The sequence below is a fragment of the Oncorhynchus kisutch genome, linkage group LG26, assembly GCF_002021735.2.
Source record: "Oncorhynchus kisutch isolate 150728-3 linkage group LG26, Okis_V2, whole genome shotgun sequence".
Lineage (NCBI taxonomy): Eukaryota > Metazoa > Chordata > Actinopteri > Salmoniformes > Salmonidae > Oncorhynchus > Oncorhynchus kisutch.
Genome location: NC_034199.2, coordinates 8,835,934 through 8,854,336, shown reverse-complemented (window position 1 = coordinate 8,854,336; position 18,403 = coordinate 8,835,934). Strand labels below are relative to the sequence as shown.

General features: G+C 43.2%; 1 protein-coding gene across 4 annotated transcripts in view; it reads right to left on the bottom strand.

Moving 5' to 3' along the window:
* Window positions 1–5,933: 5,933 nt before the first annotated feature.
* Window positions 5,934–18,403, bottom strand: part of hdac4 (histone deacetylase 4) — a 216,077-nt gene continuing 203,607 nt past the window's right edge. For all 4 annotated transcript variants that reach the window (XM_031805646.1, XM_031805647.1, XM_031805648.1 and 1 more), the window contains 3 exons: window positions 11,008–11,092; window positions 10,386–10,521; window positions 5,934–10,223 (listed from right to left, as the gene is read on the bottom strand). In XM_031805646.1, coding sequence (XP_031661506.1) covers window positions 10,184–10,223; window positions 10,386–10,521; window positions 11,008–11,092 — 261 coding nt within the window. In that variant the 3' untranslated portion in view covers window positions 5,934–10,183. The remainder of the gene's footprint in view (window positions 10,224–10,385; window positions 10,522–11,007; window positions 11,093–18,403) is intronic.

Genomic DNA, 18,403 nt, shown 5'->3' with positions numbered 1-18,403 from the left:
GGATGTGTGAGTGCGTGTGTTGGACATGTGTGTGTGTGTGAGAGTGTGTGTGTGTAACAAATGCATGTGGTAATGTATTCCTCATGTGGAGCCTATAGGATAAAACATACAGTCTCTTTAACAAGGTTACTCCTGCCTGGGGGAATTGTGGTGCCAATGATCTGAGGCGAGCTAAAATTAAAACTACTCGGAGGGGGTAAAGCCCTTTCCTCCCCTCCTTTCTCTCGCATGTTCCATTTTTTTTTTTTTATCTCATTGAGCAGGAAGGTGATAGGTCGCCTGTATAATTTGGTTTTACACAACAGGCATAAATTGAGGTAAGTTTGGCTCTGTGTGTGCCTACAGAAGGTGTGTGTGGAGAGTTAATGTGAAAAATATGGCTTTAGCACTGTGGGCTACTTCTGAAGTCTCTCAAAAAGGAAGATGCAGGGAAAACATTTGAATGTCCCGAGGAGAAAGACATTCATTCCTGAAGACAAGTGAAACTCAAATATGTTACAATTGTAGGTTTTTGCATGACATTCTTCTGGCATGTAACGGCATCATTGTAAATGCATTTTTACATGCATATATAGTCTAGTGGAGATCGACTTTATAACAATAGAATTTGGGTGAAACTTCCCCGTTTAATAATTTTGCGAGTGCCACCATGCAACGTACTGTGTGCTTCCATTGGCAATGGTAGGGGTCTGATGGTCCGTGTTGTGTATTTGAAAAGTGGTGTGGGGTTTGCTTCTCTTGCTGTGTGTTTAGTCTAGTGTTGAGCCACCCACACACACCGAAAGGACACACACAAACCGAAACACAAACAGATGCGCCCGCACACACGTACGCACACACGCACGCACTCACTCTCTCTCACACACCACACACACACACACACACACACACACACACACACACACACACACACACACACACACACACACACACACACACACACACACACACACACACACTGGTTTTATTATCCGTGTGAGGATCAAACAATTGGTTCCCATTCAAAATCCTTAACCCTAACCTATAAGCCCAAACCCTATCTTCTAACCCTAAAATTGCCCTTTTCCTCGTGGGGACTGGCAAAATGTCCCAACTTGTCTTAAGTCTTCCTTGTTCTACTATCCTTGTGAGGACACACACACACACACATTGGGAAAAAAACAACCATTGGAGAAGCGTCTCACATTAAACACTGTCCCATTCAGCTCTTGCCCAGTAAGAGAGCAATGTGTGTGTGAGACAGTACAGAGCTGAGATACTAGGTCCATCTTCACCCGGTCACTGTGACCCGGAGGCCCATCCCTTCTGTTCCTCTGGCCTGGCGCACCATATAACTTACATAACAAATCCTTCCTTATTGTCCCATGGGGAGCAGTGTGTGTGTGTGTGTGCGTTTATGTGTGTGTATGTTTGCGAAGGACAAGATACTTGAATTTCGCCGCTGGGGCCCCTGTCATAAATACGCCATCCTTATTGCCTGTAGGTCACATGGTTAGGGTTTCCGATAACTGTGATCTGTAATTTTCAGCGCTTGTCATCCCCCAGCTGTCCTCGACCTTATCCATAGCCACCACGGCCACTCGGGCCTGCAATTAAAAATGATGTGGGAATGATGAGCCACATTCAGATACGAGGCCTTTATAATATGGGAACTGGTAATGACAGAGCGAACTGACACGGGGAGGCAGGAAGATGGGTAGAGAGAGAGCGAGAGAGCGAGAGAGAGGGGGAAAGAGAGCGAGAGAGAGGGAGAGGGAATGATAACCACCACAGATGGGACTGTCATTGTGGGATGAGGTGGAAAATAGCTGGGGGTTTTCCGGGGGTTTTCTGCCAACCAATGGCCCTGCCTTCTGGGGAGTTTTGTTGTGGGAAAGAAGCGACCATTTTGATTTTTGTGGGCTGGCCATAGGAGAGGTTCCAAGATGTGTCGTAACTAAAGGGGGAAGAGCCCTGCCCCTTCTTTGACATTCAAGGGTCGCGGAGATCAGCCGCCTGCAGTGTGGGACGACGCAGGACGTTTGGAGTTGACAGCGAGACGGTCGGTCTGCGTGCTGGGAGCACAGTCGGTTGTTACCCCGTCTTAGCGACCCAGGACCCCTAAAATAGGAGCGCATTATTGCGCTTTCATGTCGGCTTTGTTAGTCTCATTGGTCTCCTGACAGTTCTCTTTCACATCTTGTGAGATGGTCAATATTGTCACTCACATCTCAGTTTGCTTTGCTCCTATAGAGGTGCTCGAGACTTGTCCAGGTCTCTTTGCCTTTGCCACATTACTGTACTCCAACCATGTTGATTTATGAATATTCAAACATCACTTCCACTGTGACACCAGCGACATTGTTTGCATAAATGCTTGCATAAAGGCAGGGGAAGACTAAGGAAGACCGTATAACAGTGGTACTTTTACAGTGTTTGACTGACCAGTAGCAGGCTTGGTTCTGTTTTTGTTTGGAGTGTTGTATTAATGCCCCCCCCTCCCCTCCCCAACCCACAAACACAGACAATCTTGTGTTTATTTGGACACTGGGGTTGACCTTTGACTCTTCCAAATGGGTGGCTAAGCCTGCTAGTGGCTACTGTGAAGCCTAGGGCCTAAAGGTATCAGCATGCTTCGGTTTGGCTGGCGCCTAGCCGACCTCGGCTACGCGAATCAAACGAGTGTGCTCGCATTCTCCATAAAAAAAACTTTGATTAAAAAATGAAAATAAATAAATAAATGCAATACTGTACATTTTGAGACGCCGTAGCCAGAATGATTGATAACTAAATAAATCTGTGATTAATTTTGACGTTTTTCCAAGGAGCTCTTAGTCGCGCAATATTAACTAAGACGTTTGGTTCAGTACTTCTCAAGTGAAAAAATTTGCATGAAAATTGTTAGTCTCTCGTTGAGTGACAACAAACACTTAATTGAAGAATCCCTACTGCTGCCTGTCACCAACGAAGGGGCGTAGACTTCGGGTCCTGACTTCGACTTGCCTCGAGAATTTTTTGTGTGAGTGCACGAACATCTGAAAAAACCCTTGCCTAAAACCAAGCCAAACAAAAACTTCACAAAATGTTGTCATAATATGTGCACAAACTGTTCAAACTGTTCCGAACTGTTTAGGCTGGGAAGCATGCGGACACCTTAAGCCTCTACTGCTAGTGCACATGGCAGTACGGTTAAGGGAGCTGCTCTCTTCAGTATACTAAATACCTACTGTAGGATTCTGGGGCCTGTTCCAATAATTTAGAGATGCATCCTTCCATCTGACCTTCCTTGAGGTAGTCACTGATCTGTAAGCGATTACCTAAGTAGGTAACACTTTATATTAAGGTTGGTTAATAAACCATTCATAAACAGCTTGTTTATCAGCTTGAATCATTATTCCTACATTTGGAAATGACAATAAGTCATCTCTAAATAGTAATTTACGTATTTAAAAAAACACTATTTTAGAGTACGTATTTATGATTTGTACTGTAATTAGTAAAGTATTTGATCATAGTATGTTCACAATTTGTAAATGCTTAATAATGTACTTCTAATCAGTTACGTCATGAATGGGATATTTATTAACATTAGTGCATTTGAAAATCTGAATATACATGCACTTACTAACATATTAGTTGATGATTAAGATAGATCCTTATAACCATTTAGTAGACAGTACTTGATTCTCCACCAATGGCTACAAATAACCTAAAACATGCAACGGTAAAAGAAGTTGGTTATACGAATCTACATTAATCATCAACATGATGTACTAGTAAATGCAGGTGCTCACATGTATGAATACACTCACTAACACTGACTAAATATCCCATTCATGAAATATATAAACACGTTTGCATTTAAATGATGAGTAAAAACATTAATCAATCAATCATCTTACGAGTTGACAATAACTACTTTATAACTGGTTTAAATGATAAACCACATACAAATTGTGAACATACTTATTATTTTACAAGTCATTAATAAATAATTTAAGTGTTTATAAATGTGTAAATGACTATTTAGAGATTGCTTATTGACATTCACAATATATATATAAATGGTTACTGATAAGTAAAAAATAGTTTTCTGGCTTTCGGTTTCATCAATTCATCCCTTTCAGATCTAGAATTACTTTAAAAGGAGAAAGGAGGTATTCCTATATTGAAGCATAACATTTATTTAGTTGTAGTGGTAGAACGATTTTGTAAGTATTCACAGGGTGTCACCTCGTTTTCAAGATCAGTGCAAAATATTTTGGTTGAAGTGTGGATTGGAATGTGTTTTCTCATACACTGGGACAGGGTCAAAAATGTCCCCTAGCCATTCTCTAACCACTTCCAGCATAATGAATGTGTCCCTCTACTATTTGCTTGGTCACAGATTTACAACAACAAAAAGCTGACTTGCGACATCACAGCGGCTAAGAAATGCCTTCTATGCATGTACTTTGTGGGTTAACTCATCACAATTGACATATTATAGAACTATCATTTCTGAAAATATTCATACCCCCTTGACTTACACCACATGTTGTGTTACAGCCTGAATTCAAAATGGATTTGTTTTCTCTCACCCATCTACACACAATACCCCATAATGACTAAGTGAAAACATGTTTTATAAATGTTTATTGAAAATTAAATACAGAAATATCTAATTTACAGAAGTGTTCACACCCCCAAGTCAATACTTTGTAGATGCACCTTTGGCAGTGATTACAGCTGTGAGTCTTTTTGGGTAAGTCGCTAAGAGCTTTTCACACCTGGATTGTACAATATTTTCTCTTTTAAAAAAAGATTTATAATTCAAGCTCTGTCAAGTTGATTGTTGATCAGTGGCTAGACAGCCATTTTGAAGTCTTGCCGTAGATACTCTTGGCAATTTAAGTAAAAACTGTAACTAGGGCACTCAGGAACATTCAATGTTGTCTTGGTTAGCAACAGCGTAGATTTGGCCTTGTGTTTTAGGTTATTGTCCTACTGAAAGATGAATTTGTCTCCCAGTGTCTGTTGGAAAGCAAATTGAACCAGGTTTTCTAGGATTTTGTCTGTGCTTATAGCTGTATTCAATTTCTCCCTAGTACTTACCGATGACACGCATACCCATAACATGATGCAGCCACCACCATTCTTGAAAATATGAAGAGTGGTTCTCAGTGATGTGTTGGATTTGCCCTAAACATAATGCTTTGTATTCAGGACAAAAAGTACATTTCTTTGACACTTTTTTTGCAGTATTACTTAAGTGCCTTGTTGCATGTTTTGGATAATTTTTTATTCTGTACAGACTTTCTTCTTTTCACTCTGACATTAAGGTTAGTATTGTGGAGTAACTACAATGTTGTTGATCCATCCTCAGTTTTCTCATATCACAACCATTAAACTCTGTTTCAAAGTCATCATCGGCCTATTGGTGAAATCCCTGAGCGGTTTCCTTCCTCTCCGGCAACTGAGTTAGGAAGGACGCCTGTATCTTTGTAGTAACTGGGTGTATTGATACACCATTCAAAGCCTATTGAACACTGAATGAGTCCATGCAACTTATTAAGTCATTTTTTAAGCACATTTTTACTCCTGAACTTATTTAGGCTTGCCATAACAAAGGGGTTGAATACTTACTGACTCAAGACATTTCAGCTTTAATTTTCGATACATTTCTTAAATGTTCTATAAACAAAATTCCACTTTGACATTATGGGGTATTGTGTGTAGATCAGTGGCACAACATCTACAGGTAATACATTTTTAATTCAGGAAAAAGGGGTGTGAATACTTTCTGAAGGCACTGAAGTTTGTGAGTATCTGGGTACATGACTCAAGTACCGATTCATGTATGATTCAACATGGGCCTCGAGTTTGCATTACAATCACTTAGCCTTTCCTTTTTTTGTTCAACCAAAGACCACTCATCTGACCATATCCAACCAGGAAATAACAACACGACAGTGTTTTTTTCTCCAAAACATTAGATTTTATAGTGTAGATTTCAAAGAGAAAATGTTAGAGGAAAGGACCCAGGAAAAAAAGCACTATTCTGTAACAATGGAGAGATAAAGACAATTCAAAAAACAGAATATGCATGTCATACATTTTGTAAACCTAGAACTGTTCTTTTTTTCTTCTTTTTTTAAACCACAGTGGTCACAGATATTACTGGCTGAAATGGAATGGACAACCCTGACGACGATATAGACCATTCATCTGGACAGAGCCCTTTGATATCTCCAGATGTCTCGAAACAAAACCCGTCCGTCCCTCAAATGATAACACCCCCCCCAGAATAAAAATCAGTTGGTCTATGCAGTTTTCCCCCGTCTTTAGTTTCCCTAAAACAGTTTTTCTACATAAATACAATAAAATCCATTGTCTGTATGTCACAAGTGCTAGATAAAGATGTTGTGAAATATTCAAAGTCATTCAATTTGTTGTTGAACATTTTCACAGGTAAAAAGCATATCTGTCAGACCAACAGGGAGCATCGTTCTTCCTCATCGTCGCTCCCGGGAAGAAAGAAAAAAACAGAGGAGCAAAAGAACGAGTTCCCACGTCATGCTCTCGTTCTCAAATCCCGATGTTGTTGTAAAAAAACGTACTTCTGTCCATTCAGTGCTCTTTCCTTGTGCAGATATGTTACAGGGACAGAGACAGGCATGCAGACACACAAACCATGCAGATATGTTACAGAGGTGGTGGAAGAGTGCAGTAACCCAACAACCAGGCCCTTCTAATAAACCACAGACAATCCTCAGGCCTGGTTTGGAGGAGAGGATAAAAAGCAGGAGGAGGAGAAGAAGAAGAAGAAAAATGCCCCATGATAAAACAATTAAAAACAAAACAAAATGGAATGTCTTTTGTTGAGCATGATTAAGATCATGTTCAAATGACTATCTGGACATGCTGATAACCAGACAGTATATAGTCCCTTTAAAAAATATTGTTTGAATACAAGTGACTAAGCCATGGCGGCCATTGCTGTGACTGGTGTTTCTAAGCATCCTGGGAGAGCTCTGGATGATAGCTTATAAAAAAGGCCCCCAATACAATAACAGCAACCACAATTGAGACGCAGACTGGACTTTTAACTCATAGTCTGCCCCCTTGGATGAGACTGGGTCCATTGAGATGATCCTTGACCTCACTAGTCATCTTCTACAGCCGTCAAAGGAGAGGGGCGGTTTGGGCAGGATGGGTGAGGTTAAAGGGTGAGAGGGGAACTATTGATGGGTTAACTATGACCCTTGGGCTTATAGTGTTTAGTCATTACAGGGCAACCCTTGTGTAATTATCATGTCATTCCAAGGCAAACCCTACTGAATTACACATCCTTTAATAGATAATATAGAGAAGGTTTTACAAACACAGTTAAAAGTGTTTGGTTGTTGGTCAGAAAATGTTACCTATGTAAGTGTGTGCAATACCAGTGGTCTTCACACTGTAAACTCATGCTTGTCAGTGTTTTAATGGAGGGGACATCAGAGCTCCAGAAACAAGTGACTTGTCCCTTGTTTGGGAACAACCTTTCAACTTTTCTATGTAGTGTCAAGTATGAATAGAGCCTAAGTCAGTGGTGTACACTGTAAAGAAACAAATGGGATGCTACTGTACTGAACCCTCAGCCAAGGCATCCAGGAATAATGAGCAGTGCCCTCTGCAACACCAGGAAGTGCCAAACCAGACCAGCGAATGAAACATGAGCAAATCACCTTGCAATACTAACTTTTTTTCCTCCCAAAACAAGATTGTAATATGTTATAATATATAATATACTTTTACATTTTTTTTGTCATATATAAATCTACTATGAACAGACAGTATAGTAAATACACAATTGTTGGAATCATTATACAAAGTAGAAATATTTGCAATTCCACCCCCCATCTCTCTCCATCCCTCCCCTTACAACCCCAGATCCTTTTGCCATGAAAAGGAACTGAACTCTCACTTGGTCGTGAGACAAGTCAACTGTAGAAAGTGTAACAGAGAGAAAGAACTGAAAATAATACAAAAACAACAGGAATACAAATGAAAAGTACAGAAACCAGAGACACAGAAGTCCACTTCAAAAGACAAGGACAAAAACGAAAACAAATAAAAAAATACCAAAAAATATTGGTAAAAACCACACAAATGAAGTAGTCATCAAAACAACTGCGTTGGAAAAATCCGGAAGAAAGATCAATGCAGAAACAACATAAATTTTCCCCAGTTCTTCCTCCTTTACCAAAAGTAGAAACAAGTGATTATGACTTCAATGGAATAATGTAGAAGGTAGTTGCCCAGAGGCTAAACATGAGTTGGGGGTGTGGGTGTTCAATACACCGTATACGGATCATTCTCCATATTCTGCACTATAGGTGTTTGAGAACTAAGTCAACTGTATGTGGTAAGAAAGTTTTTGGACAGCATGCGTGCAAATGTATTGTATATACAGTTATTTAATGTGTCTCACACAAGATTGAATACACTTTCCTGTACCAAAAAAAACCCCAAACACTCTTAGCAGTAGCTATGACAACTGTGTCTGAGTGTATAAAGAGTTTGCTTACTGGATTGCGACGTGACTCACGTACACACGCACATGCATGAACCTGTTCGCTAGCACCTGACACCTGACTTGAAGAGCACCTGTGTGGACAGAGAACATGGGTGCCACTTGCTCCTCTCCGAAAACTCACAGAGGTGGTATGTCCGTCTAATTGTTCTGTCACCATGGTAACAAAGACAAATATTTTTTTGTGTGAACAAAACGCCAAAAGAACGGCTCATTGTATCTTCTGCCCCTAAATGACTGTAAGATCGTCTGAACATTGTGACATTAGAACGTTTTGAAAGGTGAGGGGTGAAAGTTAACAAAAATGGGGCAACTGTTCTAATTCCCTCACAGAGAACAACCTTGAATGTAAAGTCATGATAGTAAAATCTGTCTTATAAGCTTACAATATTTACGTGGATCCTGACTATTGCGCTGATAGCAACGTCACGCTTTGGCTTAATTTCTTGTCTTACTACTACTATTTTTGAACAGCATTCTCGTTTAAGATGGCAAGTCTCTCTAGTACAGACTACAGTGCATGCTAGCTAACTCTTTCGAAGAGGTGACGTGTATTTGGTTAAGGGTTTATATACCAGCTCGCTACATCATTGGCTGATGTTTCAACCGATGATTCAAACATTCAGTTCCACTGAAAAAGACTAACCATGTTAGTCCCTGTGTAGCATGGCAACTACCTTCTAAATGACAGTAAAGGGGTTACGACGAGGTCAAAGGGAACAGGGATGGGACAGTGGGCTACAGGGAATTCAGGGTAAACATGCCAAGGGCCTTCTGTCTATGTGCCATCGTGCTGGCATTTCCAGTCTCGCCACAACATAAGGGGATGAGGTGTGAGGGTGAGAGGAGGGCACCTCTCTCCCCTCGAAAACTCATTTAAGGCAAAGCTCTTCGTCGTGAGTTCATCGTAGAATCCACCAGGCTGGGAAAAAAAGGCACAAACTCAGTCTTTTTACTGTCTGTCATCTCGAACCAGAAGACCTGGTCACACGTCCATCGTGCTCTCTCTCTTCCTCGCTTTGTACCTATCTTGCAACACAAAAAAATGTCTGCTTTCGCCAATCAAAAAGTTGGCCAGAAATTTCAGCAAGCCCTGCGACGTCTCTCTTTTCTTAAAGTCTTTTGTGAATGGTAACGACTGAAAGTTCGTAAACAGTGTCGGAATTATATCATAGGGCGCTGTTGCTGTTTTTCAGTGAAAGGAAAAAGGAACAAACGACATAAAGAAAAATGAAAGAAGAGTGCTAACTTAGAAATTCGGTGTCTGGAGTGGTACTTCAGACAGAGAGTGTGTCTGTTACAAAAAAAGCATGGATACTGAAGGTCACCTTAGATCCCACTGGTCCTGAAGTAAAGATCCGAAGAAACCTGGCAACCCGAGGCTCCTTGTGTTCTGCCTCCTTACATAGAGACAGTACAACATATCGGCGGCCTTTTAGTCCGTCCACTCCGGACGAGCGAGATAGTGTCGTCTTCTGTTTCCGTTTCGTAACCGCTCAACATTGTCCCCTGTCCCCCCCGGGGCTGATGTGCCTTCTAGACAGGGCGTGGGAGGGGCCAAGGATTGGGGTCAAATTCAAACGGAGGTTAGTGGTTGGCTGAGGACTAAATGGGTGTCTGAATGGTAAAGGGGGCGTGGTCATCCCTTTACAGAGGCACCTCCTCCTCCATAGGCTCCTCCTCACTCCTGGAGAAAGACAGGACAATGACACGTGTCACAAACAGCACAACCATACTCTATACAACCATAGACCGTTGTCGCACACACACACACACACACACACACACACACACACACACACACACACACACACACACACACACACACACTGCCTTGGGAGAGACGTACCTCCTCTGCTTGTTGGCCACAGAGAGGGAGGCCATGGCAGTGACGGTCTCGGCCTCCTCCGTCTCACACTGACGAGCCTCGCTCAGAGAGTGGCCCAGTGTGGAGGCCCCGCGCTGCAGAGATCGCCAGTATTTACCTACAACACACGACAGGACAAAGGTCAAAAGGTGATTATTAGATAGAGCAACTGGACAAGATGTCAAACAACGTCTGTTATCCAGGGCCGAGTGCTGCTGTTTACTTTATGGTAAATGCACGCTGGCAAATCAAATGGCAAAATCATTTGCTGGTTGTATTGTAGCTTGGAGCTGGGAAATATGTACCAAAATAAATCCATATTGCAATAAATTGGCTCAATTGATGCGATAACGATAAATAGAATCCGTTTATAACATTAATGTGCTCCACAGTTATACTTTTTGAAACTACTACTACTAGTTTGATGGTTGTAGCCATCAATTGTCCCATTAACAATCACCCATATTAGAAAACATATTTAATTTCTAACTTCACATTTCTCGCCAAGTGATCGGTAAAATCATTTTGTGTTTATCGTCCCAGCTCTATTGTGGCCCATAGAGTGGGACTGTTTCCCGGGTGAGTAGAGTAAAGGGTCACACACCATGTTCCTCCAGCACCTTCTCCATGGAGTGGACAGCGTTGGGGTTGGGCCTCTGCTGCATCACCTCCTCAGGGATAGGATCCAACTGGACGGACAACACGCACACAGGAGTGAGTGACAGGTTAGATACAACACGGCGATAGCAGAACCCCCCCCCCCCTCTGTGGATGACTACTTCTGACTGGGGACCTCTGCCCAGTGTTGAATCACCCAGCCAGTCCAGCGGTGGAGAACAATTTGATTCAATAACAAAAAAGGCTCACAGATGAATTGCAGCCTCCCACTCGAGGAGCCACTCTACACCACAGGCTACAATGTGTGCTTTGTGCTGGGTCCCGCTTTACACACACACATACAGTGCGCACACACACACACGAAGAGAATGGCGCCGGAGCAGTCTTTTTACAGGCTCCTGACCAATTGTGCTATTTTGTGTCATTTTTTTGTGTGCTTATTAAAAAAAAAAAGCGTAACGTTTAATAATTTCCTATGACTGAAAAGAGCTTTTGGACATCAGAACAGCCTATCACTAACCTCGATTTGGACGAGGACTTCTACTTCAATGAGTCGGCGGTGAATGAATAAATCGCCTCTACCCTCTTTTCTATTGGCAAATGTGCAATCGCTGGAGAATAAACTGGATGAGCTTCATTCGAGACTATCCCATCAACAGGACATGAAGAACTGTAATATACTATGCTTCTCTGAGTCATGGCTGAACAAGGACAATGATAATGTACTGTACATCTAGCTGGTTTTTGTATGCATTGGCAGGACAGAACGGCAGAGTCCGGTAAGATCAGGGGTGATGGTGTGTGTCTCTTTATTAATAACAGCTGGTGCGCAATCTCTAATATTAAGGAAGCCTCGAGGTTCCGCTCGCCTGAGTTAGAAAACCTCATGATAAGCTGCAGACCATACTATTTACCAAGAAAGTTTTCATCTGTATTTTTTGTAGCTGACTATTTACCACCACAAATTGATGGTGGCACAGGGCTGTTTTGCTAGCACAGACTGGAATATGTTCCGGGATTTATCCGATGGCATTGAGGAGTTTACCACATCAGTCACTGGCTTCATTAATAAGTAATAAGGTCCCCACAATGACCATACGTACATATCCCAACCAGATGCTTGGATTACAGGCAACATCTGCTCTGAGCTAAAGGCTAGAGCAGCCGCTTTCAAGGAACAGGATACTAATCCGGACGCTTATAAGAAATCCCGCTACACCCTCCGACGAACCATCAAACAGGCAAAATATCAATATAGGACTAACATCGAATCCTACTACACCGGCTCTGACGCTCGTCGGATGTGGCAGGGCTTGCAAACGATTACGGAATACAAAGGAAAACCCAGCTGAGTGCTGCCCAGTGACGCACCCTACTAGACGAGCTAAATGCCTTCTATGCACACTTCAAGGCAAACAACAGTGAACCATGTGTGAGAGCACAAGCTGTTCCGGACAGCTATGATCACGCTCTCCGTAGTAAGATCTTAAAACAGGTGAACATTCACAAGGCCATAGGGCCAGACCAATTACCAGGAAGCATCTGCTGACCAGCTGGCAAGTGTCTTCACTGACCTTTTTAACCTCTCCCTGACCCAGTCTGTAATACCTATATGTTTCAAGCAAACTACCATAGTCCCTGTGTCTAAGAACGCCAAGGCAACCTGTCTAAATGACTACCCCCTGTAGCACTCATATCTGTAGCCATGAAATGCTTTCAAAGGTCATGGCTCATTACTAAGCTCATTACTAAGCTCATTACTAAGATAAGGACCCTGGGACTGAACACCTCCCTCTGCAACTGGATCCTGGACATCCTGACGGACTGTCCCCAGGTGTTGAGGGTAGGCAACATCGAATCCGCCACGGTGACCCTCAACAAGGGGTGCTAAATCCCCTCCTTTACTCCCTTTTCACCCATGACTGCGTGGGCGGGAATGATTCCAACACCATCATTAAGTTTGCTGATGACACGACGGTGGTAGGCCTGATCACCGACGATGAGAGCTTCAAGTTCCTCGGTGTCCACGTCACTAAGGACCTACATTGGTCCCAACACACCAACATAGTCGTGAAGAGGGCACGACAACGCCTCTTCCAACTCAGGAGGCTGAAAAGATTTGGCATGGCCCCTGGCATGGCCCCCTAATACATCACCTGGGACTAACTCCCTGTCACCCAGGACCTCTATGACAGGCGGTGTCGGAGGAAGACCTTGAAAATTGTCAAAGACTCCAGCCACCCAAGTCATAGACTGTTGTATCTGGTACCACACAACAAGCAGTACCGGAGCGCCAAGTCTGGAACAAAAAGGCACCTGAACAGATTCTACCCCCAAGCCATAAGACTGCTGAACAGTTCATCAAATGGCTACTTCGACTATTGACATTGACTCCCTTTATTACAGTATTTGAAAAACAATTGTACTTGTTTTACACTCCCTTGTACTGGCTCTATGCACAATCACACGTTACACTGACACACACACACGCTGACGTCACACCTGCACACACACACACACACACACACACACACACACACACACACACACACACACACACACACACACACACACACACACACACACACACACACACACACACACACACACACAGCTGCTACTCTGTTTATTATGTATCCTGATTGTTATATATCCTGATTGATTGTTTATTATATATCCTGATCACTTTTACCCCTAGCTACATGTATACTGTATTACCTCAACTACCTCGTACCCCTGCACATTGACTTGGTACCGATACTCTTTGTATATATCGTTGTTATTGTTTTCATTGTATTACTTTTGTTTACTTGTGTTTTTATTCAGCTAATATTTGTCTTACTTTTTAACTCTGCATTGTTGGACATGGGCTCATAAGTAAGCATTTCACTGTAAAGTCTACAGCTGTTGTATTCGCGCATGTGACCAATAACATTTAATTTCACTTGAGGCGTGCGCACACACACACACACACACACACACACACACACACACACGGATACTCTGAGTGTTAGGAGAATCAGATGAAGGAAACAGGGCATTCCCCAACCTGCTTTTCCAATCCGGAATGATTACATTTTCCTCTGGCTCACTGTGTGCGCTGCATTTCTTTACCCCCTTGTGAGCAGAACCATTAAAATAAAGACCCAAATACTTCCATGTATAAACACGGGACGAAATATAGGCACACAGACGTCTTTTTGCCCTATCATAACCTTGCTGAAAAGAAAGTGGAGGAGGAGGTAGAAAAAGGCTTGAAACATTAGAAGAAGAGAATGTCAGAAGAGAGAAGAGGAAAAAGGGATCGCCGGTCGGTTCCGTTCGGCCCAAGCTGGAATTTTTGTTTTAATTAAAACAAATAGAGGGTGAGGAGGGGGTGAGGAGTGTGAAGGGAGAGGCCAGTCTAGAGAGAGGGATACTTTAATCCTGGCTGTGGCACGACAAGCTGCATTATACACACACATACACAAACATGCACATATGCACAAGTACACGCACACACAGCCGCACACACCAGTGATGCGCGTGTTGACGCAATAATCCGCAGTCCCCCGGGGTGGGTTTAGGCTCATGAAATATAGTGAGGATGAAGGGCAGGGTGGGGGTGGGCGGGTTGAATAAAGAGAAAACAAAGCATAAAAAAAAGCCATAAATGTATCATTCTTGTGCAATTCATATCTAAAGGCTACATTGAGTTTTTTAATTTCCTTATTTTGATCTGCCATTAAGTGCGTAAGCCTAAGCTTCTTGGCCTAAGTGTACGTGCACCAAACACACGCCAATCACCTTTAGGGAACTTGGGCAGGAAAAGTTAACCATGTCGGAGTTTCGTTCAATAAGAGAAAGCTGTGAAATGGAGAGTTGAAATTAAAGAGAGGGGCCAGAACAGTAGCCTCATATTTGGGAAAGATGTTATGTGCGATGATTGTACATCTGAACTCGGGAACAGGAGTGGAGGAACACTATTATATTTTAGCATCTTGAGAGAATGAATGCAGGGTTAGGGGACATCTGTAAATGTGCAATCGTTATCAGCATTATAAAAGCAGATAATTTTTCAAACACATAAAATATGCATCCAAGCCAAAGCGAAATCTTATCAGAAACATGTCGGGTCATTTTCACAGCAATTCCCTGAAAACCGTTTAGGGACAAACAGAGAATTTTTTTTCCAGTTCATTTTGCGTTTTCTCCCTGGTCCCTAAATGTCTTTGCTGTGTGAGAGAAGCAGAGATGAATGAGAAAACTTTACCGACGTCAACAACATCGAAGCATTCATTATATCAATGACACATTTTCTGGTGAGCTTGATTTAGTCTTCCAGGGCAACAGAAGAGAAGCTGCATGTATCTATCTTTGACTGAACAGCGCATTTTCTATATTTGTAGGTTAGGGTCGAGTGCGGCTCCCAGATTTAGACTTTATCACATATAGTCGGATGGTTGCGGATGGGTTATTAGTAATTGCCCGTGGGTGCGGGTGAACAAACAGCAGACCCGCACACATAGAATCACAGAATGGTTTGGGGTACTGTACAAAACACATGCTCACACACTTCCTCACACACACCAATACCCTATCATTCACTCCCTTGAGCGGCACAGCAGTGGTGCACATGGATGGCTGCAACGCAATTTCAGCGGCTTTAGAGGAAACGCGAACCTGTGTGTCTGTACTAAGATCAAGGTCTGGGGGCTGTCCAACACACACATGCGCATAAGAGACAACAGAGGACTTTGTTCACTTTGGGGGTCACTCACACCAGGTCCTAAGTGACGCACCATACCCACCAAACAGAAGGAGTTCCCTCTCAAAGCACCCCTACAGAAAAACTGTTTTCACAGTATTAATATCTGTATATCATCCATATTCACACTGCTCTGATATCAATGGTCTTCAAGGACCCCACTAATACTGCTGATTTGGTACAGTCCAATCATTGCCCTTGTCAGATAACTGCTAGTTGTCCCCCATGATGAAATCGGAATGATGAATGATGTGTCTTGTCATAGAGATCCGGCTTTTACAAAATGATTGGCACAAGGGGGGCACAATATGAATCAACTGACCGCTGCATCATTTGTGCTGTTGGTTTGTTTGATATGGTCACCCTAAGGGACCCTTGAAATACTGCTGAGTGAGTTCCCTATTACTCATCCTTCTTTTTCCTTTTGTTAAAGTTGGAGAAATTCATTTTTACAATAGTGAGCCAAGATCCACAAATGTGTGTGTGTGTGTGTGTGTGTCTATGCCCCCTATTGTGTTTGTGTTCACCTCCGGTCCCTACCAGCCAAGTCATCTCTCCACCACTAGCCCCCCCCCCCCACCCCTCTTCCCCTGCCCCACCACTACCCCCAGAGACCCGCTGCCTCCAGACTGGCCTGGCACCGTAACCAGGGAGGGGGTCCCCACATGGGGCCAGGCTGGGGGGGCTCGGGGGGCTGTCTGTCTGTCAGCTTGACGGGCAGCTGTAAACTTTAATGGCTCTTGTCAGCACACTCCGGGCCTATCTGGCAGGTATGACACACACGGCGCTCCCCGCGGCATCCACAGTGATGCAAGGCCTTTATTTGAGTTTCTACCCCCCCCCCATCCTCCCTCTTCTCTATCTTCACAGCAAGAAAACCATCAACTTTTTCCAACAGAGAGCGAGAGAATAGCTTTTATTGGAAGACGGTGTCCGTTGCTGCCTGCATTGTGTAAATCCAAGCCTTCAAACGCATGAGGGGGAAGCCAACAAATTCGAGACACCACACGAACCAGAGGCTCTGAAGGAATGTGGCCCCGGAATGAAAAAAAAAAACATTCTGGGGAAGGCAGTGAAACCATAACACTGGTGGGAGGAATTCGACTTGTTCAGCAGACTCGAGACACAAGGCATCTATTGTTTTCTTGTTTGTTTTGCATGTACGTTGGATCGACCACTGACACCAGTTGATTACGTTATATGCTAATTGAACGAGCTAACTAATTATCGAGCAGAGCAGGTAACCTTTTTTGCTGCATTGTTACATTTCCATTCGCTAAAGAGAGTGAAACGCCAAAGCCAGAGAAAGACAAAAACGGACCATGTTTAATGTAGCTAGAGGGTAAGCACAGAGGATAACCTCATCGGCGACTGGCAACAATTAGCGTATTAGCCTGTTGTTTATCAAATAATTGCTAACGACCACAATTTGGATGAGAGGGCGCAACATCTGTTTGCACACTACACTCAATTAGTCACGAGGTCAGAGTTGACTAGCATCGTCGCCAATGCATCATTCATGAGAAATTTAACTAGAGAGGCTTTGGCGATTACGCACTCAAACGGTGAGGTAAAAAAAGGCCTGTATAGTCCATTCACCAATTTGTATCAGTTTTTTCCCCCAACCTAATCCGAACCACTTTCAAAGGGAACCCAATGCTCATTAAAGCAAAGCTTGTCTTAACCTGCCAATAAAACGGGGGAATATGTTTCTCACTGTGGAGTGGCCAGTAAAACGCTCGATGCACAGACTACGATCACACGGGAGGCAGTGGGGCTGTAAACCCAATCCAGAGGTTTGGCCCTGATTGTGAACTTATTTAAACTCCTAGTATGTCTACATTTGAGATCGTATTCTTAGGCCAATGAGAGACCAATGAATTTTTTGGGTAATGCATTTTAGTCGCGTTGCTTGAATAACATAACTGAAAGCCCTGCTTCTGTGACGTGACAAACAAATAAAGCAGTAGACTAGCTGACTGGCTCATTACCCCTTCATCACTACCTAACACACGCATCCACAAATACACACAACCCCGTTCCTCTCTATCTGCCTCATCAAATCGCCGCTGGCGAGAGTCATTGCGCCGCATTCCATCTCCATTACACTGGACCTTATGCAAAGACTGATAAAACACTCGCTTCCTGCCATTTTGATTAGAGACATTTGAACTTTTATCTGTTATTGTCTCCCCCTGCCTTGTGTTCTCCTTCTTGTGCCGTTAAGACTTGTTGAACCGGCCATCACACTAACGAGGGACTGATCTGCACTTGTTCAAAGACTGGCTGGGCTTCCCAATGAGAAGAGGCAATGAAAAACACAGCGGGTTTGGCCAATCACCAGTGTCTAAATACGGCGGCGGCTCATGGGCAGTCAAAGGCGACTAATGAGCCGTGTGTTCCAACTCCTTATCAATGGTAATGTGGCGTTTCACGTGTGTTCCTGGCTCTGCATTTTTCCACTTGCCCAACGTCCGGAGTGAAACTCAAACCCTGGAGCTTGCTGGTTTATGACAATAGCTTCCTCCCCCGACTTCGAATGATTCCCCAATTTCCTTTGATTCTCCGATCTCTCTGGGCCTGTTGGTGACCCTGTCGTGAGAGGTGTGAGGGTAAGAGCTTTCAGATGTGGGCT